General features: G+C 37.7%; 1 protein-coding gene across 1 annotated transcript in view; it reads left to right on the top strand.

The window, feature by feature from the left end:
* The window catches only part of LOC140714547 (low-density lipoprotein receptor-related protein 1-like), a 1940354-nt gene that overhangs the window by 1612403 nt on the left and 301754 nt on the right, over positions 1–26197 (top strand). The window contains exons 44-50 of the mRNA XM_073025830.1: positions 1304–1496; positions 3860–3985; positions 7060–7188; positions 15988–16107; positions 17014–17127; positions 17442–17591; positions 25126–25248. Of these exons, the coding sequence (XP_072881931.1) occupies positions 1304–1496; positions 3860–3985; positions 7060–7188; positions 15988–16107; positions 17014–17127; positions 17442–17591; positions 25126–25248 (955 nt within the window). The remainder of the gene's footprint in view (positions 1–1303; positions 1497–3859; positions 3986–7059; positions 7189–15987; positions 16108–17013; positions 17128–17441; positions 17592–25125; positions 25249–26197) is intronic.

Raw genomic sequence — 26197 nt, 5'->3', positions numbered from 1 at the left:
GTGATGATTAAGAGATTAATCATTGATAGTAATTCATTAATCATTGTTTGGTGCCCAAAGAGTAATTGAACTCACTTCCATGACATGCATCTTTACTACTAACTCATTAAAATTTGCCATTTCAAGTTCATTTTAAGGTCTTAGAATAAATGCCTGATGAGGACAAATTAGGGATTTGGTCATTACACATTACAGATTACTACATAATAAGTTAAGCTTTGAAACATACGGCAATAGGAAATTTTAAGGCATAAAATTAGAATTTGTATTATTAAAAATATTTTTGTAAATTTCATTAGTAATTTAATCACTTTACAATTAAGCTGAAAATGTTCAATTACCAAGTTACATAGAACCATCTTTCCGTATAATGATGAATATACCTCACTGGGATTTATTTCTATACAACTCTATTTGGAATCTATTAAACAAAAGAAATGCTGGTGGAGTGAGATGGAGAGGTAAGGGAGGAGACTCATGAGGAATCATAATAAAAGAGGCAATTTAACCAGTTGTTTCATTGTTGTAAATTTTATTGGACCTGTTTGTTTGCACTAAACTAGCAATACAATAGCTATGATGTGTTGACTTCCACTTCTTCAACCTAAAGTCCATAGACTTCAATGGAATTAAGTTTTTGCGAAAGAGTGCAACATACAACCACTCTTATAGTATCTGTGGGCGAACCTCCGTTTAATGCATTCTAAAATAATCAATATGGAAATGATGCTTGCTGGTTATTTAAGGATAAAAACCTGAATGAAGCCTCTAGGCCTGTACATGCTAGAATCTTGAAGAATGGGCGGGGGGGTGGGGGGTGGTTTCATTGAACCAATGAAATGTTGAAAGGCCTAGATAGGAAGGATGAGAAAAAAATGTTTCCTTTGGTGAGGGAGTCTAGGGGCTCGAGGCCCTCTAGGACCACAGGGCACAGTCTCAAAATAGAGGGGCACCCATCTAGAACAGAGACGAGGAGGAATTTCTTTAGCCAGAGGATGGTGTGTGTCTGGAATTCATTGCCACAGGTCACTGTGGGTGCATTTAAGGCGAAGTTGCTAGATTGTTGATCAGAGTGTGAAAGATTATGGAGAGAAGGCAGGAGACTGGGCTGAGAGGGAAATGGATCAACCATGATGAAATGGCAGAGAGACTCAATGGGCTGAATGGTCTAAGTCTGCAGCTATGTCTTGTGTTCTTATAGTCTTAACAATAAACCCCATGAAAGCTTTTAACATTGTAACTCATGCTTGGTCAAGTAAAAGACATTAACAGCTGTTTCCCTCTTATGCTTGCAATGGCACAGGTAGTTCTGAAATCTGGACCAGGCACTTTCTTTGGCTTAGCAATTTATGGCGATTACATCTTCTGGACGGACTGGATGCAGAGATCTGTAATGCGCTGCGATAAGTACACAGGAGGAGAAGTTAAAGTGCTGCGTTCTGATACAGCTCATCAGCCTATGGGAATTATGGTTGTAGCTAATGACACCAACAATTGTAAGTTGTGTTCAGTATTATGACACTGAGAATTTGTTTTTGCAGCCTGTTTATACATTGCAGAATGCTCTTGAACTGCTGTGTTTAACTATCATATCATGTAGCAACACCCAGTGAACCATTCTTCAGAGTTCCAGATATGTAGTAACACAAACTGTGATTTTCAAAAATGCTGCTTCAAATTGTACCTTTGTATCCTTGGAACTTGTTCCACATTTATTTCCTAAGCCAGAATGCATTGTGCATGTGGAGAAGCTATGGTGAAATGGAGAATGGGTTAAAAATAATGGCAGAATGGTCTGATCCCATGCATCACATATGTCCAGCTTTAATCAGAGTATTCTGAGAGTTGGTTTGCACACCAACATTTCAGAACATGAAGCTTCTCATACAACTGTTCCACAATTTGCATTTAAATTTCCAATATTTATGCTGAATTAATTGTAGGTTATTTTTACATGTTTTCTTAATTAGATATGAACACTAAATTATATTAAAACCACATGGTATAAATTAAATTAACATTAATTATCCAAATGAGAATTTTGTAAATCAAAATTAAGCACATTGAGGCGTGTCATTTCCGTTCATTTTAAATTTGAGCAATTCATAATATAATGGTTACTTTCTTAAAATATATACAATGCAATAACATAATACCATTTGAATACCAATGGAGCCATGGCTGTTATTGCTAATTTCAAAGTTCAAAGTTAATGGCTCAGAACTTACCACCAGCAGTAGACCAACAGTGCCTCCCACTGACTAGATAACTGTTCTCCCAAAAGATCGATCACTGCCTGTGGTGGAAACTTACCCTTTTCCACCATTTTCTGATGTCAGGCAAGTGTCCATATGGGTATTCCTGGCATCCCAGAGAAGGTTAAATGGTCAATTTACTGTAGTATGCCAAGTAGCTATTTTAATCAATATAATAAGTATTCTGTAGAGTACAGTATAAGAATTGAAACCTACATATCATTTACATTACCGTAGATTCCGGACTACAGAGCGCACCTGATTAAAAGCCGCTGGCTCTAATTTTAGAAAGAAAATCAATTTTTTACTTGTACAGGCCGCACCGGATTTTAGGTCGCACCGGATTTTCGGCTGCACCGGATTTTCGGCCGCAGGTGTCCCACGTTGTAATATGAGATATTTACACAGAAAGATATTACACGTGAGGATTTTTTAACTTTTAATTAAATCCATATGGTAACATAAACAAATACATATTGCAAATGCTTTTTTTCGAACAGTGCCTGTAACGCGGCTACTTTTAAATATACGTTGCGTATACTTTTTTACTGAACAACATTCCAATATCTCCTAACGACTGGTAAAAAATATATATACTGCAGCCTACCAGGAAAAGTTATTGATCGCCTTTAACTTAAAAGCAGCGTTTTCGCTCCGCCGCTCGCCCCCGCCGTCCCGTTTATCGCAAACGGCATTTTTCCCACAAGACGCGGCGAAACCGGGTGTGACGTCATAGCATCCCGCGATGTAGTACAGAAAACAAATATAGTTAAAACACTTCTAACTTTAACTAGAAAATGAATTACTAAGCGAAAATATTATAAACTAAATAATTGCCATAACGGCAGCACAATGCTTTTCTTCGAGTGTTTTCCATGTTGATGAGGGTGAGTACAAATGACTGATTTACAATAATTTAATTGTGAAAGTGCGCTTGATTTATCGTACAATTTCATTGGACCTCTGTGAACTACTCATGAATTTTATTGGTCTACTGTTACGAGGCAAAATGTTTTTGGCGGCATGAAAAAAATCATGTATTAGCCGTTCCGTATTAAAGGCCGCAGTGTTCAAAGCTGTTCAAAATGTGGGAAAAAAGTAGCGGCTTAAAATCCGGAATCTACGGTACTTCCCTTTAGGTAATGATATTTTGAAATGTACATGAATAAAAATTATAATAATATAATGTAATTTTTTGATAAGATAGCAAGTGTTGTTTAGCTTGCCAGTAAAACATCTCTTAGTATTGAAAATTAAGAAATTTTACTATAACACTAATTTTCGATTTGGAAAGAGGTTTGAGTTCAGCACTAATAGTCTATCTAATTTTGGAAGCTTTAGAAACATAAACATAGCCTGGTGCAATTACAAGTTAAAATTGTTTCTTGCATTTTATCAGGGCATCTGGAAAAATTATGAGCTTGTATTTGTATTGTTAAGGTATCTTTTTCTTAGATATAAAAGTGATCAGCAAAATCTGGAGTTCCTTTAGACTTTACATTATGCTTCTTAAATAACAAGAGGCAAAGGCTTTTTGGCAGTCATTTTGCTTATTAGTAAAGAAATCTTGCAGTTGTGACAGAAAATCATTTCTTTTAAACCAGGTGAGCTGTCTGCATGTAAGATAATGAATGGAGGTTGTCATGACCTTTGCCTATTGACTGCTGATGGCCAAGTAAATTGTTCTTGCAGGGGAGAACGGATACTATTAGATGACAACAGATGTGTTGGTAAGTTTATTTCTGCCCCAATACTTCCCATCCAAGGACAGAACTACTGAGGCTAGCAACTCTATTTCTTAAAAAAAGAATAAAAAACACTATGAGTTAAGAGTATTTATGACATAATTTTAGATATTTTTCTTCTGTTTATTTTGTTTAAGAGTCAAATCTTCTTGTTATCAGCAGCAAAGATAAGAACATTGTCTTACATGTTGCTATTAGCCTCATGGTATTTATACTTTGGCTAATGAAGCTTTGTCACTCTCATAGTACCTTTAAGGGTCAAATGTGTTTAATATTTAGAGTGTAATCAATAATAATAGCCTGAATATTACTCAATAATATCAGCATGCAAAAATGTAATAGATACTGTGAGATAGGAGCTTCTCAGACATCACCTTCCTCTGGCTGCAGGAACATGCAAGCATAAAAGGCACACTAGTTCATTAAAAGTGGCAGGGCATGTTGAGAAAATTGTTGAAAGTATATTGGATTCTGGCATTAATAAGCAGAGGCATTCTCTGATTGCTGTCTCTTCAAGCACATATCTCCACAGAATGGTACAGTAGCGTAGTGGTTAGCACATTGCTTTACAATACAGGTGAAACAGATTCAATTCCTGCTGCTTCCTCTAAGGACTTTATACATTCTCCTGCAACTGCATGGGCTTCCTCCAGGTGCCCGCAGTCCAAAGATGTAATGGTTGGAGGATTAATCAGTCATTGTAAGTCGTCCTGTGAATAGACGAAGATTAAATCAAAAGATTGCTGGGCAGCATGGCTCGAAGGGCTGGATAGACTTAATCCACACTGTATGTCAATAAATAAAGTGCCAAGATCAATAAAATTTAATGGCCACTGGGGAAAATCACATGAAACTATTTAAAAATGTGTTCTTGTCTTTCGAAATCAGAATCAGGTTTATTATCACTGATATATTTCAAGAAATTTGTTGTACAATGCAAGACATAAAAAATTGGTATTAGTTACAATACAAATAATAACCAAGTAAATAATGAATAAATAGTTCAACAGGATTATCAAAGTAGTATTTATAAGTTAACGTACCACTCATAAATCTGATAGCAGAGTGGAAGAATATGCTCCTAAAGCAATGAGTGTTGATTTTGTACCTTTTCTCTGATAGTGGTAATGAGAAATAACAAAGGAGGCACTATATGTATGTTAAAGTTCCAAAAATGACTTAATTTGAATTTTAATAAAACTATGTATGAACTCCTTCAAGAAATACAGAACTATAGAATACAAAGAATATTTATAAACCACTCAGTGGAATAATCATAGTGCTGCAGGGAATATCAACTGTCCAACAATATCTATCTCTCTATCTTAAACTCTATCCATCTTTCTCCCTCTCTCCCCCTCTCCCCTCTCCCTCTCTCTCCCCCTCTCTCCATCCCTCCTTTCTCTCTCCCTCCTTCCCTCACTCTCACCCTCTTCCTCTCTCACTCCTCCTCACTTACTCTCCTTTATTTATCTCTATCTATTTCTCTCTTACTACTATCTTTATTGCTATCTCTTAAAATCTCTGATAGCTTTAGAAAGGTTATATCTTGATTTTTTGTAAAGGTCAGGGTTACCTGAGTTGAATACAGCAGGCCTAGACTTCAGAAGAGATTGGATCTCCTGTTTCATCCATGCTTTCTGGTTTGGAACCACCCAGATTGTCCTCTTTGGTACACAGTCCTCAATACTTGCTGATAAAGTCCTTGATGTTAGTGGCATACTCATTTCGGCTGGCAGCTGAGTCTTTCAACATGGGCTAGCCTACCAACGCAAAGCAATCACATAAGCTTTTTCCTCTTATCAGCACTGTATGACTTTCTGTACTGGATTCTCCCATTTTAGCTTCTGTTTGTATGCAGGGAGGAAGAGCACAGCCTGGTAGTCTGATTTACACTGTCCTGGTTTAAAACAGTTTAAAGACAGAGAGCATGTTTTGCAACTGAACACATTTTCTGCCATGACCAAACAACCATTTGTCCTTACAGCTTGTAAACTTCTTAAACAAGTAAATGTCTGGATTTAAGGGAGTGGGAATGAAAATAACACATTGTATTCAGTGCCATACGAAACCAATTGTTTAAGATCCAGCCAGATGGAGCAGATATAGCAATCCATTTCAGTAACTGCTTTTCTATCCATACTTTAGAGTATGCTAAGGAGGAATCAAATCAAATATCATTTATAGAAAATTAAATTCTCTCTTTACATATGTCAGCACTCAGTGCTTACATTTATGGTGACTTTGCTTGGTATTTTACCAGTAAACTGTTCTATTTTAAATGGAATACCCTTCTTGAAATAGTTAATAGTTTTGTACTAATAAAGTAAACCTACAAATCTATTACCACACAGAGTCATTTCTAGATCTAATATGTTTAAGATGGAGATAAATATTTTTCTAAATACAAAAGGCATCAAGGTCATACTGCAGTAAAATGGCACTAAATATATGATCTGCCATCTATTTTTAATAAGGGAGCAGGCTTAGACTCCAACTTCATTTTAAATGTCTGTTGTTATAATAGGAATTTCATTTTATTTAAAATACCTTGTCGAATTTACTCTTTTGTAGATTTGAAGGAGGGAGGAAGTTATAACATGTAGGTCTTCAGATGACATTCATATATACGACAGACTTGTGGCAATGTAACGCATATGAATGTGAGTGTCCATGAGGTGTGACATTTGAAATACTGTAGAAGGAACCACTGCTGTTTAGCTGAAAGTTGGTCATTTCACATAAGGATTGTTTAATATATTTTGATAATGCTCTTCTTATTATTTGCATTAACAAACAGCAACACAAAGAACTAATGCACAAAACAGCAGTGTCATTAGAGGAGATAAGATGGCAAGATGTTCATAAAAGGAAACAAGTGATCCTGCACAATCAATGTAAGATTGGCTACTTACTAGGCCAACGGCGCTAATCGAACTTTGAGAATATAACAGGTTTAAAAACTGCAAAATACTGTAGATTATCTTTTTTTTTCTTAAATGCAGAGATCACTATTCAAGTAATATGCTTTTACGTATAAGCTCCTTCTATTTTTACAGCCAAAAATTCATCTTGCAATATTCATACTGAATTTGAATGTGGAAATGGAGATTGCATTGGATATTATTTGACATGTGATGGAATTTTTCACTGCAAGGATAAATCAGATGAAAAGCAATCGTATTGTGGTAAGAAATCTATCTTACTGGGTAGGAGCTATGTAGAATGAAGTCTAAAAATTCATTCACCAACCAAAGATGAGCTAGTTTTTCAGAAATAACTTCCTTTGTAGCAGAGTTGCGTTTTAAAATGATCCTTTATTTAATTTGAATTCTTTCAAATCTGATATCATATATCTTCAGGAACTACTTCCTTTGTACTAGAACCTGGCAGATTTTACAGATGTATGTTTTGAAGGATATAATTCAGGACTGTGTAATAAAAGCTAACAGATGTGATTTAAAACAAAATGTCAATCTAAATCTTTGTCTACATGAAAATAAGTTTTCAAATGAGAATGAATTTTAATCATCAAGCAAGTATACAATGGTATGACAAAAATGTTTCAGTTTTCTCCCAAAGTGAAGAGGCTGCATCTTTTACAAGTCAACATTAATTTTCACTATTTACTTGCATTTATATAATACTTTTCAAAAGACCACAGGACCATAAAACATAAAAGAATAATTTGGCCATTTCGCCCATTGAGTCTGCTCTGCCATTCCATCATGGCTGTTCCTAAATTCAGAACCATCGATAAGACTTGGCTGTTATAATAGATGACACAGATTGAGTGAAATCTTTGTTTCCTGTAAAACGTTTTACAATGACGTTAATGGACAGGACTTGTTCCCACCTTCCCATGCCTCCTGATTAAAATGTTCATGATCTTGCTGTCAGTTAGGGCCACATTGGTTGGCTCGAGGACTGTCTTAGCCAGCAAGATCAGCCTTATGAACCCAGAACATGGAGGTTTGGGATGTAGAGAATGCAAGCATTCCTGTGAGCAATGGATTCCACTCTGGAAAATCCACATAATGTTATACCAAAGTGTAAGCTAAAATGAAATGTTAGAGTTACTTTTGAAGTATCAACATAAGGTTTACACATGATGTTTCAACATTAAAGACGTAAAAACTATATTGGAGGAAATGTTAATAAAGGGATAAATTGAATATTTTGTCTGGAATGTGACGTACTTTTGTTGTTTTTCTGGCTGTAGCAAGACAGTAGATGCAGCGTACATCTTACAAGCCGCATTAACTGTTATAAATATTTAAAACAGGATTATCGCATTTACACATGTGTAGATAAAAAAAACTGACAGTCCACAGGTTTATTTTATGGCAAGGGATGGCACACACTTCAAAGCGTACAAAGTAAAAAATATATAAACATCAACCTTATACACTGATGTGGCAAAACAACAGACATACATAGCTGTGCAGAAATTTACATCAGTGGCCATAATTAGTTTCTACTCACACGAGTATATTTATTGGAACATCAACCATGAAGAACACTTGAAAGAAAATACATAAAAATGAGTTGCAACTGAAAAGATCAAAAGCTTGATTCAGCCTCACAGAAACATGAAAACCCTCATAAGAAAACACTTGCAACAAGGGTCAAGGAAAAATTAATGAGACACAGTGTTACCAAAAAAAATACAAAATGTTCTGAAGAGAGGTTTCAGGCCACCTCAGTGTTTATCCTGAAGGCAAAAAGACCTAATCCAAATTTCAGCATGTATGATTAAAATAAATTGATTATTTTTTCTTTTCATAAATCCCCCAATTACCACAAATAGTTAGAAAAATAAATTAACAGTGATTAAAAGGAATCTCATGAATGCATACAAAATTACTTTCAGTGAAACTCCATTGTTGTACTTCCCTAACGGATACTCAGTTTCTAAAATTGTTTCTGTAGCCATAAGATCTTGTGGATATTGCTCATAGGTAACAATTTGCAATTGTCCTTTTTGTTTTGCTTGTACTGTCTGTGTAGCACAAAGTCATCATCTTGTTTTCCTTCATTCATTTAAAGGGATTTCTGGAGTTACTGTAGGGGCTTTGTGAGGTGTTGTATGTGTGGGTGAGGAGATCTGTTCCATTGAACACTAGCCATTCAAAGAAGAAAATACAGCTTTTGTTGAAAAACACCAGAAAATTAAGTTATTTATTCCATATCCTGTTCGTTGCTTTGATAAAAGAGCCTAACATAGACAGGGTGTTCTGCAGCAGCATGAGGGGCTCATCAATCTAAGAATGTCATTGGATCAATATTTTCACTCTCAGATCTCACCTCATAACCCTGAAAATCAGAAGCTTTATGCAGAGAGGAGGAGGTGTCTGGAATAGGTTAGCAGGGACAATAGTGGAAGCAGCATTTCTGTGGCATATAAGAGGCTTCTAAATAGACACATGAATATGGAAGGAATGGAAGGATATGGATCAAACACAGGAGGAGCACATTTTGTATAAATTTGCAATAAGGCTGGTGCAGCATTGCGGGCTGAATGGCCTGTCCCGAACTGTACTATGTTCTGCTTTAATGAGATATACTGTATTTCATTAGATTACACAGCTTACCTTTTTAAAAAGCCAAAATTCTCAGATCATCAAAGGTTCAAAAGTTTAGTTTATCGTCAAAGTATGCAGGTATAATACACCTCTGATATCTGTCCACTTCAGGTAGCCATTAAATACAGAAGGACCATGGGTGTTGATGAAAGACATCAACTCTACCCAACCAGCCATAAAAGAAAAGAAACAAAGCTTGCAGACTCCAACATCCCCCTTCGCCCACAACAATAAAAAACAGCCGCAATAATATGCAAAATGTCTTTTTGTCTGCATATAAGGAGAGTAGCTGCATGAACTCGGTCTTTCTGTAGAGTGACCGTAAACCTGGCTCTGATCGAGCCAATCTGGCTGCTGATCATTTCTATTGGGAACCATCGCTGACTGCTCCACATGATCACTAATTGCTGAAGTTCAATGCTTCAGTCTTCCTTGCTGCTTTGAGATGGAGTTATTCATGACCCAGCACCTCATCTATGTCTTTTCCATGAGTTGGGTTGGTTCTTGGACCTTTTCAGCTCCCTTGTCCATGCTCTCCATGACACAACACATCGCTGAATCACTTCAGATAAATTCAAGTATTCCCTTGACTATGCATCTTTTCCCACTGATCTCCCTCTTGGCACTTTTGCAAGTGGAAAGAAGTAATGCAGCAGCCCGATTTTCCTACTTCCTGAACACTATTCAGGGCCCCAGGCAGTTCTTCAAGGTGAGGCAACACCCATATGTGAGTCTCTTGGCATCATTCATTGTATCTGGTTCTCCCAGCACAGCCTCTTCTACCAGACACAGATTCATTGTCGAGCGCCTTCACTCTCTTTGCAACAAGTAGGATTTCTGAGTGGACAGCCACTTTAATTCCATTCACCATTCCCATTATAAAATGACAGTTTATGGTTTCCTCTACTGCCACTATGAGGGCACTCTCAGGTTAGAGGAGCAACACCTCATATTCCGTCTGGTAGACCCTAAACTGATGCCATGAACATTGATTTCTCTACCTTCCTCCTCCTTCTCCTTCCTCCCATTTCCATTCCCATTCTCACTCTTCTCTTAACCCTTCTCCTCCTCAGCAGCTTATCACCACCCTCTTGTGACCCTTCTTCCCTTTCTCCCATTGTCCACTCTGCTCTACTATCAGATTCCTTCTCTTTCAACACTTTATCTTTTCCACCTCTCACCTCCTAACTTCTTACTTCATCCCTCCCCCCCACCCACCCACCCCTTCCCCATACCTACTTTCACCTATCACCGTTCAGATTTTACCTTTTCCGCTTCCTCACCACCTTATTCTGGCTTCTTCACCCTTCCTTTCCAGTCATGATAGAGGGACTCAGCCCAAAATGTCGACAATTTATTCCCCTCCATAGATCTGCTTTTTCCTGCTGAGCTCCTTTAGCATTTTGTGTGTGTTACTCTGGATTTCCAGCATCTGCAGAATCTCTTGTGTTTATAACTTCAAGTGTTTGTTGAACTGATAAAGGCTATTCATCCTTCGGTGTCTTCAATATTATACATTTCCTTTGAATCAGCCATTAGGGTTAATAAGACCTTAACTCCCTTCTCTCTCCAGGAATGTCCTTGAGGATTCTTTTGTGCTACTGTAATAACTTAGGAAGAATTTTTATAGAAGCACAAAATGTGAATATAGAGAGAGTTTCTAGCAAGGTTATGGTGATAAGGCAAAACATTCCACAGTATAGATGGGACTACAACTGGAGATCATGGGGGTTTTGCCATCTTCAGAAGTTTTCTGATGACTCTGCCATAGTTGGATGCATCAGCAAAGGAGATGAGGCTGAGTACAGGGCTACGGTGGGAAACTTTGTCACATGGTGTGAGCAGAATCATCTGCAGCTTAATGTGAAGACGACTAAGGAGCTGGTGGTGGACCTGAGGAGGGCTGAGGCTCCAGTGACCCCTGTTTCCATCCAAGGGGTCAGTGTGGACATAGTGGAGGATTACAAATATCTGGGGATATGAATGGACAATAAACTGGACTGGTCAAAGAACACTGAGGCTGTCTACAAGAAGGGGCAGAGCTGTCTCTATTTCCTGAGGAGACTGAGGTCCTGTAACATCTGCCAGACGACGCTGAGGATGTTCTATGAGGCTATGGTGGCCAGTGCTATCATGTTTGCTGTTGTGTGCTGGGGCAGCAGGCTGAGGGTAGCAGACACCAACAGAATCAACAAACTCATTCGTAAGGCCAGTGATGTTGTGGGGGTGGAACTGAATTCTCTGATGATGGTGTCTGAAAAGAGGATGCTGTCCAAGTTGCATGCCATCTTGGACAATGACTCCCATCCACTCCATAATGTACTGGTTAGGCACAGGAGTACATTCAGCCAGAGACTCATTCCGCTGAGATGTAACACCGAGCGTCATAGGAAGTGTTATGGATTCAGCAACAATAAATATATGAGTGAGGCAGGGGTTTTTATAACAAATAACATGTTTATTAAACACTGAAAAACAAATCACCAAAAGTAAACAAATCACTAACGTAACCGGAAATCAGCTGCTGTGCGGCAGCTTAAACAGTTCTTAAAGCAATGAAGCTTAAACAGTTTTTAAAGCGATGTTGCAAAAACAGTTCTTCAAAGTAGTATTGCAAAAGTTCAAAATGCTTACAGTCCATTTAAGGGAGAGACTTTTTAAGATGATTTAAATTCTCTTTCACATCGTTTTGCTGCGGTTCCCAGGCGAACTACTTTTCCCACGAAGAATTTAGGAAGATGAAGAATGAAACGGCATAAAGGCACTGACCTTTCCTTTACAAAACTGTTCCCAACCCTTTCTGCTATTCACAGGGATTAACACGGGGACAGTCAACGAATTCCTTCCGAATGAGGATCAAACAAGGTCGAACCTGTTTCACCGTCGAAATCGACTTTCCTCGATCTTTTAACTCCCGAACTCTGATCTTCACTCTCCACTGATTCTCAACTAGCAGTATTATAAAAAAACTGCTGGCAATGACCTTTTAAACTTTAGGCATTAAATAAAACTCCATCTTTCAACTAAACAGCGTCATAACATTAAATCACGCAGTGGCATGAAGTCAACATGACAAATCCAGCCACGAACTGCCCCTCCTCACAGAGAGGGGTCCTCCTTTTATACCCTGTAAAAAAATACTGTCACATGACCTCTACTGGAGGGAAAATGACGTCACTCCACCATCACAAGACCATTACCTCAAGTCCAGTATAGCTTCAATACCTGTCACGTGACAAGGGTACCACTGTCACGTGTCACGGGTACGTAATAGAAGTTATTCCTACCTGTGGCCATCAAACTTTACAACTCCTACCTCGGAGTGTCAGGCACCCTGAGCCAATAGGCTGGTCCTGGACTTATTTCCACTTGGCATGATTAACTTGTTATTATTTAATTATTTATTGTTTTATATTGCTATATTTCTTCACTATTCTTGATTGGTGCGGCTGTAACGAAACCCAGTTTCCCTCAGGATCAATCAAGTATGTCTGTCTGTCTGTCTAAGGGTGAAAGGTGAAATATTTAAAGGGAACATGAAGGGGTGATGATGGTGAGTGTATGGAATCAGTTACTAACAGAAGTGGTGGAAGTGGATTTGATTTAATCATTTGAGAGAAATTTGGATAGGTACATAGATAGATAGGCACCTCAATGGGACTAGGCAGAATGATAATTTGGAATGAACCAGATGGGCCAAAAGGCCTGTTTCTGTGTTGTAATGCTCTGTAACTCTATTCCTGGCATCTGTGCATTATTTTTATTAAGGATATTATGAAGTTTGTAATGTTCATGTTGTAGGTATCCTACAAAAGCACATGCATATGCTAATATTTCTATTAGGGGTTTATTCATTGCAAAAATTTCAAGGTATTAAGGTCAGTAAAATTTGTTGAATAAATTGTTTTGTGATTGTTAATGTTGATAATGACACATTATCAAATAGTCACTCTTTTGGTTTGAATTATGTTTTATGATAAAGCTTGAAGTTTGTTCCATTAATTTGTAGCAACAGCATTAAATTTTAGGCCTGTTCGGTTGTCACCAAGAACGCTGGAAAATATACCAGGAAATTTGCTTAATGTTTCTTGCATATTTTCTACTATAATTAATTTGTAACTATTTGAAAGCTTTAACAATGCACACAAAATATTTGACAATCTCAACAGGTCAGGCAGCATCTATTGAGGGAAATAAACAGTCAACATTTTGGACTGAGACCCTTCATCAGGACTACAAGAAAGCAAAAGCCTGAATCAGAAGGTTGGGCTAGGGGGAGAAGTACAAGCTGGCAGGTGGTAGGTGATACCAAGTGAAGGGGAAAGTGAGTAGATAAGTGGGTGGGAGAGAGGGGATGTTGTAAGAAGCTAGGAGGTGATGAGTCAAAAGGTAAAGGAATAAAGAAGAAGGAGTCTGATAGGAGAGAACAGTGAACCACTAAGGCTATTTGGTACCTTTAACATTCAGCATAAACTGCTGAGACTACAATGTATGGCTGAGAAAGTGTTATATTGTCAGTGATGTTGTTTGGTATTGCCGTCTCTCCTTATGGCATCATTGAAGATAAACCAGGAGTTTCATCCCATTCAAGCAGCACCAAAAAGCAAATTTAGAGATTGTTTATCTCATCATTTCATGGGATGTTGATGATTGTTCCAATTACTGATATTAAACAAGTGACTGTGTTTACAAAGTAATTTATTGCCTGCACAGACCGATAGATGGTTAGTTTGAAATTGTACGCCTGTGAGTTTTATTTTACTAATTTGCCAACACTTTTTAAACCTATTGCCATTAAAACTTTAACACCGTGTTAAAATAGGCTATAAAGTGAATGCAAAAGAGACTCAGAATTCGCACTCAGTGGTAATGCAGAGAAGTCTTGTTGTTGCTATCTCCTCCACAAGGTGTATAGTTACAGTCTTCCCCAGTGCAATCTGTAAAAATCTTTGAAAGGGAAAGATCTTAAGATATTTGTAAAAGTTCTCAAACTAAAATATTCTAAAAATATTATACTCTGCTGAAAGATGTGAAAACTGAATTCTAATAGCAAACTAAAGCACACTTTTTGCATAGCAACCTCTCTGACCAAAGGAAAATATATTTTTAAATGTTTAGTTTGCTATATAATGAAATAAATATTTCATAATACCATAAATGATTAAGTTATTTAAGTTTATGGTATTCTGTCTTTTATTTAATCTCAAATGTTTGAATAGTTAATTCACAATCTGTTAAAAATTATATAATTGTACAGTACTATGCACAAACCTTAGGCACATACATATAGCTAGGATGCCTAAAACATTTCTACAGTGCCACATTTGTCAACATGGAGCAGAGAGTGAGTTTGTAGATCTAGGGAGAGCAAAGAATGTTGGGAATGATGAGAGTGGAGTGCCATGGGATGTGTGTAGGACTGGTGGCAAAGAAGGAGTGTCGTATCAGGAGTGATGTACAGCAAAGATGCAGACCCACCCAGCCCTGAGATATCAGGCAAGGTCATTTGATTCTAAACAATTGGTTTATTGATCATTACAGAGGTGCTTCGCCTTTTCCCAATTATGACTGCCCTCTCCCTGCCCCTTTCCCACTCTTAGTCCACAACAGAGACCCATATCAGAATCAGGTTTATCATCACTCACATGTCATGAAATTTGTGTTTTTTTTTGTGGCAGCAGTACTGTGCAATACATAAAATTGCTACAGTACCGTACAAAAGTCTCAGGCACCCCAGCCATATATATGTGCCTAAGACGTTTGCACAGTACTGTATATCCTGATTTGCTGTATGTCAATATTTAATGAGATTTATTGACAGCCTGCTTGGTGTCATCATTATAATTATATATTAGGCAGCTCCCAGATTTGATGACATTGATAAAGGTGAAATTTATAGCACCAAGTTCATTTAATCTTTGTGGGTAGCTTCCTTCAAGAGCGTTAACATCGATTGTGGCTTTACCACTGATGCATTCTATCAAACTTAGTACATTTGCCCATCTACTATTTTGTACTCAACAGGGCTGTGTTACAATTGCTGTCAGACAAGCTTTGTCGACAATTTAGTCAATTAATCTTGGGAGCAGCAAAGCAGAGCACACCAGGAATGTACCCAGCATGTAGTGAATGAGCTAATCATGGTCTGAGAGCATATATGGTGTCTGTATTCTTACAGAACAGTAGTAAATATATGGGATTACATACAACTGTAAACATGTTCAGGAAAACAATAGCTTGGAGATAAATGAGGTTAATGGGTACTTCTTTAACTGTTACTAACTTAGTAAAATAATTACTGGATCTTGAAATATGCATTTTCTTGCTTGACTTCTCATCTATCAGGGTGGTGAATTTATCACCTTGCTATTAATGTTTGTTTTTATTGTTTCCTTGCACCAGCAAACAGGAGTTGTAGAAAAGGCTTTAAGCATTGCTACAATGGCCGCTGTGTGTCCAATGCAAAGTGGTGCGATGGAGTGGATGATTGCGCTGACAACTCTGATGAAGTAACCTGCAATAGTAAGTATTAGCTTGGTGATGTGAGAAGTACTCATGTTGATATATCTTTGTATTGACTTGGTCACAGCCAATGAGCAAAATTGTATAAATTGGCTGTTGTGATTGGAAGAATTCATTTCTAGATAGATAACTGCCTGAGTTTGTAGAATTATTAAATATAATCAACTGTATGCTTTTTTCAGAGATTATATTTACTATTTTGTTTCCAATGTTTAATCTCTCTGCAGTTAAGCGAGTTGGACTCCTGATTTCAAGTTTCCTTTTAATTCTCCTAAGTACAGAGTAACTTGTAATTAAAAATGTACTAATTCTAATGGAGCTAGTATATTAACTTTGTATTCCCCATATTAGTCATAGTCACAGAGGCATAGAAAAAAAGCACAGAAACAGGCCCTTCAGCCCATCAAGTCCATCCCGAACCATTTAAACAGCCCACCCCCATCGACCTACACCAAAACCATTGCCCTTCATACCCCTATCCTGCATGTCCCTATCCAAACTCCTCAAATATTAAAATCAAGCTTGCATGCACCACGTGTGCTGGCAGCTAATTCCGCCTTCTCACCACCCTTTGAGTGAATAAGTTTCTGCTCATATTCCCCTTAAAATTTTCACCTTTCTCCCTTAACCCGTGGCCTTTCGTTGTAGTTCCACCCAACCTCAGTGGAAAAAGTCTGCTTGCATTTACCCTGTCAATAACCCTGATGATTTTGTATACATTTAATTTGTACAATCTGAATCAAATCTAAATGATAGCCCAAGGTTTGCTGCTGGCTCTTTGGATTTTCAGTAGAGTTTGAGGATTGGAAATTCAAGATTGCTATTATAAGAGTGAATATTTATCAATTTAAATTAGTTAAGTCAACAAAGAGAGGATCTCACCCTGTGCTTTGCTTTGTTTCACAGATTCCTCGTGCAGTGCAACTGAATTTCGGTGTAGAGATGGGACTTGCATCGTCAAAGCAGCACAGTGCAACCAGCTGATCGATTGTGCAGATGCTTCTGATGAAATTGATTGCAGTAAGTTGTCAAGTTCTGGCAACGGCTCAATGTGCGGTTGGCATTTCACACAAAGTGGATGCAGTCTTGTTGGCCATTAGAAATTCCCTGAAGGCATTGTTTGCTAAAAACATAATAATGCTGCCTAGACACGTATGCATACCTTTAGATGTTTCATAGATGACAATAAAAATAGAAACTCTATAATATTATTGATGCAATTTTGCAGCTATATAATAATTTGTATTTATTATTAGTAAAGAAATCATTTGTGATGAGTTCTCACCAGCAAGTTGCAAATATTATCATCATGATTTCTATCAATTATTTTTAAGGTAACACAGACTGTACAGGCTTCCATCGAGTTGGAGTTAAGGAAACAAATTACATAAAATGTAACAGCACCTCACTTTGCATCCTTCCATCCTGGATTTGTGATGGATCCAATGACTGTGGTGACTACACAGATGAACTGAATTGCCAATGTAAGTAGTTTTCTTTATAGCCCAAATACATCTTGTTAAGATGTTTAAATTCATCATTATAAATTTCCCAACATGCGGTGACTTTCGACAGATCAAGGAAACTTTTAAAGCAATACAGCTACGTGGTTTATCTATCATTATCTTTTAATACTGCACAACAGTGATGGTAAATAATAAATTTCTTTCATTTTATCTAGGGCTAATTTGCATATTTATGCCTTGAGCAGTAAACTAACAGAGCATAATACCCATCATGAAAATACCACCTCTTCTGTTTTAATTTCCTGTTGTTCTCTGTCATCGTGTAAATCTGTGAAAGTTCAATAAAGGTTCAATGATGCCAGACTTAATGGAAATATTGTCTGGATCATGAAATTCCAAACATAAATCCTACATATCCCAGGGCAGGGGTATCTGAAACAAGACAAACAATTCTTCCACTGAAAAGAAGGAGTTTTTTTTTAGGGGATTTGAGGGGAAATTTAGTTGTTACTAAATTTGTTACACAGTAAGTGGCTAAATTCTGGAACCAATGGCCAAAAGGAGGTAGTTGAGTCAGGTACACTCACAATATTTAAAAGACATTTAGACTGACACTTGAATAGACAACATAGAAGCATACGGAACTAGTACAGACAAATGGGATTAGTGAAACAGGACACACAGGTCAGCATGCTTGTAGTAGGCCAAAGGACATAACATTAAAGTCAGAGGGGGAAAGCTTAATGGAGATACATGCGACAAGTTTTCAAACACAGCAAGTGCTAAGCGGACTTGCTGCTGGTTGTGATGGAAACAGAAATAATAGTGAAGTTTAGAAGGCATTTAGACAGGCATATGAACACGCAGGAATGGAGGGATATGACTCATGTGCAAGCAGATGGAATTTGTTTAATTCAGCACGGACATTATAGGCCAATGTTCCAAGTCTTTACTCCAGTTGTACTTATAAGTAGCAAAACAATTGCTATTCCGTTTTGATGAGCTTAAAAAATTCAGAGTGGGAGGGAGTATTTTCTCTTTTTTTTGCTTTGTTTTTTTTTTCTTATGTGTATCTATTTATAATTCAATAAAAATATCTACATAAAAAAAGAAATGGAACAGTGCACCCACAGTGGAAGGTGGAGACATATGATTTCAGAGCTGGAGTATGTCACTTCATAAGATTACAGGATCCATAGAGGTCCAAACCACATTTACAACAGGTATATGAATTATTCCAGATAGCTTCAGTGCCTATGTTTCATTACACTGTGATCTGACTTCTTTATCATCTGTACTGTGGCATCTTCTTCTGTGCAGTGTCTTTACAAGATGGGTGACCCCAGCCATTATCAATACTCTTCAGAGATTGTGTGCCTGGTTTAATTGGTCATGTTACATGTAATATGTAACATGTGACTTGTTATATGTAACAGCTGCTGAAACGACCATCCACCACTTGTTCCCATGGCTTCACTTGACCATGATCAGGGGATCAAGGGGGGAGGGGGCTAAGTAGGTGCTACACCTTGCCCAAGGGTGACTTCTTGCAGGCTTACACTTCCTTTGCCACTGAGACACTGCCCAGAAGAAGGCGATGACAAGCCACTTCTGTAGGAAAATTTGCCAAGAACAATCATGGTCATGAGACCATAATTGCCTATCTCATACAATATTGCCGTAATAATAATGATGATATAACATGACCATTTAGGAGAGGATGCTATAATTCACTCACGTAGCTCCTTCCCTCAGAGAAGGAGGAGAAGTGCTACAGGAGATGCTAGAGAAGGAAATTCACTAAGCACCAGCAGCCTGGCAGAATATATGGGGAGTCTATCCAGAAATTCAGTGGAAGTGTAAGAGAGGAAGGATCCATTCATCCTTGTGCCTGTGGTGTGTTCTTGAAAAGACTGATACAAGTTCACAGCAAGATGGCTTGTGAGATGGCAGCTCTGACTTACAGGTGACAGGACACTTGGAGGAGTCTATCTCAAAACTTTCGCAAGAGATGTTCTGGAGCTTGGAGACCATGAACTCTTCACTGCATGTGATGCACTTCTGGAACAAAAATCTCAATATATGCTGCTAACCAATTCAGTCGACAGCTACTGCAGAAACGGATCTTGAAAGCAACAGCAAAATGCTGTTAGAGTGTAATCTGATGAACTTATTGAGCAGAGAGTTCCACATTAAATTTCTATTCTTGGGAGCAAGCCTATCAGTACCTCACAGTTCCACAGCTACCACAGTTCTTCATGAGTACGTAGCTCTTCTGCATGAATGAAAGATGGCACGCGTGTATAGGTTGTTCTACATTAACTCATCTATTTTTGAAGGAGCTATGACATACCCCACCAACTCACAGTGGAGTCACACTCAGATTGCATAGCAAGCAGAAGTTAAAGAAGACTCAGAGTAAAGATAGAAAGGACCAAGCACCAGTACTTAAGGTGTGCAAGCTGGGTGTGGGGACTAAAACAATGGTGTGAGTGCCAAAAGGTTATTGCCTCAGGACATTCATATGCAGATTTAAGAGATGCTGTGCAGCTTCAAGAAAATGTTGATGCACCTGCCACTGTAGTCAACTCACAGAACCACAAACCTCGATTGCTTAACTTGACCCGGTTCATGTGATTGAAAGTAGTAAGATTGCTGCATTTAGGTCACTGAGGACATCTATATGGATTCAAAGAGAAGGAGTAAGTCATCCAGCAGTCAGACTGCATCCACAAGAGATGCTGAGCATTGAAATGGAACATTGAAACCTATGTTCTTAAATTAACATGAAAGAAGGAAAGCACTGGGATTTGTTATTTTACTAGAAAATGCCATGATAGAGTCTTAGAAAACTACAGCACAGAAACGGGCCCTTTGGACAATCTAGTCCATCCCAAACCATTGGAACCGTCTAGTCCCATCAAACTTCACCCGGACCATATCCTTCCATACCCTTACCATCCATGTGCTTATCCAAACTATGCTCTGGTAATGCTTCACGTGACTTGACGTTGAATATGTTCTGAAGACACAAGTACTGTTGAAATGCATTCTCAAGTACAATCTATAATTGTACAATGGTAAGTCACATTGGTGTGAAGCTCACTGTTATTACTGCATATTCTACCATATTTTATCTGTGATATTTGTTATTATAATGCACATCATGTAAACATTTCACACTTGAACAAGAACTGATGATCTCCCCCGAAAGATTGTAGAGCATGTGACTGTGAGATACTTAGACCCATTCAACCACTGCCCTGTTATTTTTGACAATGAATATGTCAGACCCTTTGCATGACGCTGATTACAATCTGTTATCTTTATCCCTTCTTGGCTCTGCTCTTACATTCATTATCATTATTACCTTTAAGACAGAGGCTTCTATGTGAGCCAGAAAATTATAAGAGAGTCTGTTGAGATGACATATCTCCTTCATGTTACCCCTTCTATGGTGTCTATCCCCCGTTATACATGAAATTTAATTGACAGATGGGAAAGAATGATTGGGAAATGGTGGATTATGCAACATATCATGAAACTTCATTAATGAAATCCATTTGTATTGGGCTGAAAGAAAGCCAGTGCTTTTATAGTTTAAGCTTAATCAGTTAGCTCCCACACTATACCTTGAAAAGCCATTATTGCAATGGCTTAAAATGCACTCCAATTGGAATTTCATACAGATTTTGCATTGCGTGAGACTGATCTTGTTTGTAACAAGATACAGACACAGAAGGAAAGCTGCACTTGCGAGAAATCTGTATTGCTGGCAAATTTCTGTGCCCCAATGAAATTAAAATATGTAGATGAAATCATTTGTTGTGGAGTAAGGAGTCACGGAGACTTCTCTGAAGCAGTGCTGAGAACCACATTTGCTGACAGTGCTGTAGTTTGCTGAGGTCACTTAAAAGAAACAAATAATTAGGAAGTTAAAGTTAATGTGAAAATAATTTCCTTATCAGAAGTACTCCAGAGACATAAGTGTGGTCTAAAATCTTCTCACAGTAACTCAGAAGTGTTGGACAAAACAGTTTTGGAAGCCCCGAGTCTACAAACACTGTACCCTCCTTCTATGAAGACCCATATAAGATGTGGTGGTCTTAGATTGGCATGTCTTTGGTTCCTGCCCTGAGGATGCTCACTGTCTCTGATTGGCCAGTCAGGAGCAATATGTCTTTTGCACATCGGTTGTTTGTCAGTCTTTGTTTGTATTTTGTTTTTCATTGATTATATTGCATTTCTTTGTTCTACTGTGAATGCTTTTAAGAAAATGAATTTCAAGGTAGTATAAGGTGACAGATATGTACTGTGATAATACACTTACTATGAACTTGGGCTATAATAATAACTGCAGTAAAAGACCATCAGTGTCACTACCAAGGTGCTCTTTGACTGTCCACCTCAACAACATATTGTTGTTAATCACAGCAGTCTTTTTGTCTTTCAGGAGGTGTTTGAATAGTATGCAGGGCAACCTGATATCTCTCACTGAGAGCAGAATATCCCTTTGCATAGCTAAAACTGCAACAAAATAGTGTTGTATGGTCCTGAATATAAACAGTTTAACAATGATTATAGGGTTCCACTTTCTGCTCCATTGATAACTGCAGAGTTGGAAATGGATGTTATGGAAATGATTCTCCTGCAGATAATGATATTATTTTGTGTATGTATGACTATGGGAAAATGACAGGTGTGCAAAAAGAAATATACAAAATTGTTCAGTCCATCTGGTGCAGAGTTGATCTCTGCAAATTTGACAATAGATGGTTTTGTATCTACAAAACAATCACTATTTAAACTAATTTTGTAAACTAAAATGGGCATGCTTACCGAAGTTAGAGTATCAGAAATAAGAGCACGAGTAGGCTATTCACTCCCTTGTGCCTGTTCTAACATTTCAGAAAATCATAACTGAACATTTACTTCAGTATCACCTCCCTGAACTAAAGCCAAATTCCTTGCATCTTCTAACATCAAAAAAATCTAACCATCATCATCTGGAATGTACTCAGGAACAAAGGATTCATGGTCAGAGAACTCCAAAAATTTACCACCAGCTGGTGAAGAAGTTTTTTTTATCATTTCTGTCCTGCATAGTCTACTCCTTATTCTGAAGCTGTGGCTTTGGTTTGAGACTCAGGGTATATCAGATTGGCATGTACTTTACAAAGCCTTATATGAATTTTGTTCATTTCAATAAGGTCATCGTTCCTTCTTTGAAACCCAAGAAATATTATGCCAAGTCTGCATAATCCTTTCTATATGGACAAATTTTCCACTGGAGGAATCTATTCTGTCAACCTTTTTTGCAATCCATTTATCAGTAGTATATCCTTCCTAAGGGAGGGAGATCAGATAAGTACAAAAATTTTGTGATTAAGTCACCAAGAATTATTGTGAAGAGATTCTCAGCCAGACAAAGGAAAAATTCACTGTTTTGCATTAAAAAAAATCAAATCTACATTCCAGTTGATTCCTGGGATTCTCTGCCCTGGCCACATAAAGGAGTGTATCAGTTCAGACTACCCACCCAACCAATTATTCCATAAAGTACCTCCTGGCCCATCTGTGGAAAGCTTCCAGCATTCCCATGCAAGCATCATCAATCTAACTCAGGACTCACAAGATTAGTGTGATAGCAGATTACAAGTACGCACCCAAGAAGAAGAAGCATATAGTTGCAGTTAGATGCATTTGCTTTGTGCTCAGATTTTCTTGCAGTGAAAGACACCATGCCATCCTAATTGCTTTGTCCCTGCACTTTATCTTTCACTGATTTGTGTATTCTGTTTTATCAACCAGAGTGAATGACCTAATTTTTCTGCATTATATTCATCTTGTATGGTCCTTGTCTATTCACTTAGTCTTGAATCTTTTCTACAATTTTCGTATAACACTGCCACCCAGCTTCATATCATCAACAAACTTTGATATCATATCCTTGTACCCCCTCACTCAAATGAATGATATAGATTATTAAATTATTATGTAGTAAATGGAGATCTGGAAATTCACCAGGAGTTATGGGATCACTGAGTCAATGTGAGGAGGAGCTATGAAAGTCATTGGATTGCTTGAGTCTTGAAGAATGGATTAGAGGTTCAGGGCATTCCTCACAATTGTATCAAACTGTATCACAATTGTAGTTTCCCTTGATTGCATTCCTCATTAAAGATATAAGTCAACACTAAAATGCTTATATCAATTTAAATAGAACCATACTGTTTTTTTTAATATTTCAAGAAACACAAACGCAAAAGCTTCACACTTAGTATTGGTATTGATAACACACAAAAGTGCTGGAGGAGCTCAGCAGTTCAGGCAGCATCTAAAGAGGTGAATAAAGAAACAATTTCTTCGGCTGGCACTCTTCCTCAGCACCTTTCATAAGTCCTGGTGAAAGGTCTCGGCCCGAAACGTTGACTTTTTTTTCTTCTCCATAGGTGCTGGCTGGCTTGCTGAGCTCCTCCAGCATTTTGTGTGTGTTGCTCTGAATATTCAGCATCTGCAGAATCTCTTGTGCATTGCTATTGATATTGGCTTATTATTGTCACAAGTACCAAGATACAGTGAAAAACTTGCTTTGACAAAGAACAGTCTGTCCACTCTAACTGGATCCTGGCAAGTACACTGAAATTGTGCTCCTGGTAGAATACTATATTTGAAGAGAATATGGGAGAGGAAATTGATACTGTGTGGTGTATCAGTCTCCAGTTGCATATAATTGAATCAAAACTCATTGATGGGAGGTGGTGACCAATAAATATATCCCATGAATAACCATCTCATAGATCATTCAGCACAAAGACAGAATAAAATTATCAGTATTTGTGTTTACAGATCACTGTATTAGGTCAATTATTTTGTGCAAACACATTCCTTTTGCCTTCCAATGAGATTCTCGGGATATGCTTTGACTGGAAGAGCAAGAACAACAGCCTCACAATATACAGGCCCGAATAACTGATTAAGGGGTTTTCTGAACCATTGCTTCAATGCAATATGCTGTATGTTTCAAAAAGCTTCCTATATGATCTAAAAGCAAACCAAAGAGGATGGGAAAGACAAACATTCATCATACTGTGTGGGATGGAATGCTCTTATCAGTGACTGACTGACCCAGGATTGAGTCTGTAGACTTTTTCAGATGTACTCAACCGTCTTCCTCCTTTTGCTCCTGGAAAGTAGGTGTGCTTTCTGTGCCGTTAGACCACAGTCATCTGGAATCTCAAATTCAGCCATAACTAAGGTATACTGCAGTGCAGGGTCTTTTTCATTGTTCAGTGCCAGAGCAGGGCAAAAATGAAAGACAGCCACAACATCTTTGTAACTTTGTGCTGATAAATCACCATTAATTATATTAATTATTTTTATCAGATTGTGATATATTCAGCTCTGTCTTGTTTTTAATTTACATTTTCAACAGTTGGGTTCACTTATTTGAACATATGAACACATCAGCAATGTGTGATATTATCTCTTTAGAATTACTGGGAGATCTTTAAACTGCTAAGTTCTTTCCTTATGCTGCTTTTTATTTCAGCTCAACATAAACTGAAATGTAAGGAGCACTACTTTGCATGCCCTAATGGAAGATGTATCCCCGCATTTTGGATTTGTGATAAAGAAGAGGATTGTGAAGATGGAGCTGATGAATCACATTGTGGTATCTTATTTATACCAGCAATGGTTTTAACTATCAAACCTTTTATATTAAGTGTTAGCATGCTACTGAAGAATAATTCCGGCTAAATACCTTGCCCATTTTTGAGAGAGTACTACACTTTTAGAAAGCAGTAACTCAGTCAATCTGGTCTTTGCCAGCATCAAGGAGAACAGTTCAACTCATCTTCATGCTTCCTACTTTAGTTCCCTGAACTGCTGCAACTTACTTTCTCTCGCATATGCATTTTAACTCCCCTTTGATTCTTTTCTGTCATGAACTGGGCTAATTATTCTACCGGCAGGTCTGGGATATGCAAAGAAAGCCTTTCTTAAAAAATGTTTTATAGTTTGCAATTTGAAGCTCTAACACAGTTTTGAAATTTTATATAACTTCTTCCCTTGTTTCAAAATCCAGTTAAATATTTTAGCTTTCTGCTTGCTGAAAAAGTGTTTAATATTACCATCTATATTGGAAAGTAATAGAAAGAGCTAATGGGAACAAACATCTGCAGTTATTTATTTCATTGTTAAGATTACTATTCATATTCTAGCAGAAGGCTTTTTGATTATGACACTAGCAGGGTTCTAGTCTTTAAATTAAACTTTTATACTCAATGTTATATATTGTATCCGGCCCTCAATTTAAAAAATTCAGAATTAAATTTTCTTTCAAATTTGGGTACCATGGTTAGATAGCGGTTTGCACGACACTACTACAGCTCGGACTGTTCCTGACTTTGGAGTTCAGTTCCAGCACTGTTCTGTAAGGTGTCTCTCTACATCATCCGGTGGAATGCAGGAGATTTCCTCAGGAGCTCCAAATTCCACCTGCGGTCCAAAGACATACCAGGTGGTTTAATTGGTCATTGTAAATTCGCTGGTGATTAGCATATGGATAATCGGGTTTGTCAGGTACTGCTGGAAGGGCCAACTCCATGCTGTTTCGTGAA

Source organism: Hemitrygon akajei, chromosome 2 (genome assembly GCF_048418815.1).
Source record: "Hemitrygon akajei chromosome 2, sHemAka1.3, whole genome shotgun sequence".
NCBI classification, from domain to species: domain Eukaryota; kingdom Metazoa; phylum Chordata; class Chondrichthyes; order Myliobatiformes; family Dasyatidae; genus Hemitrygon; species Hemitrygon akajei.
The sequence above is the reverse complement of the archived record's forward strand: the minus strand, read 5'-3'. Positions and strand labels throughout refer to the sequence as shown.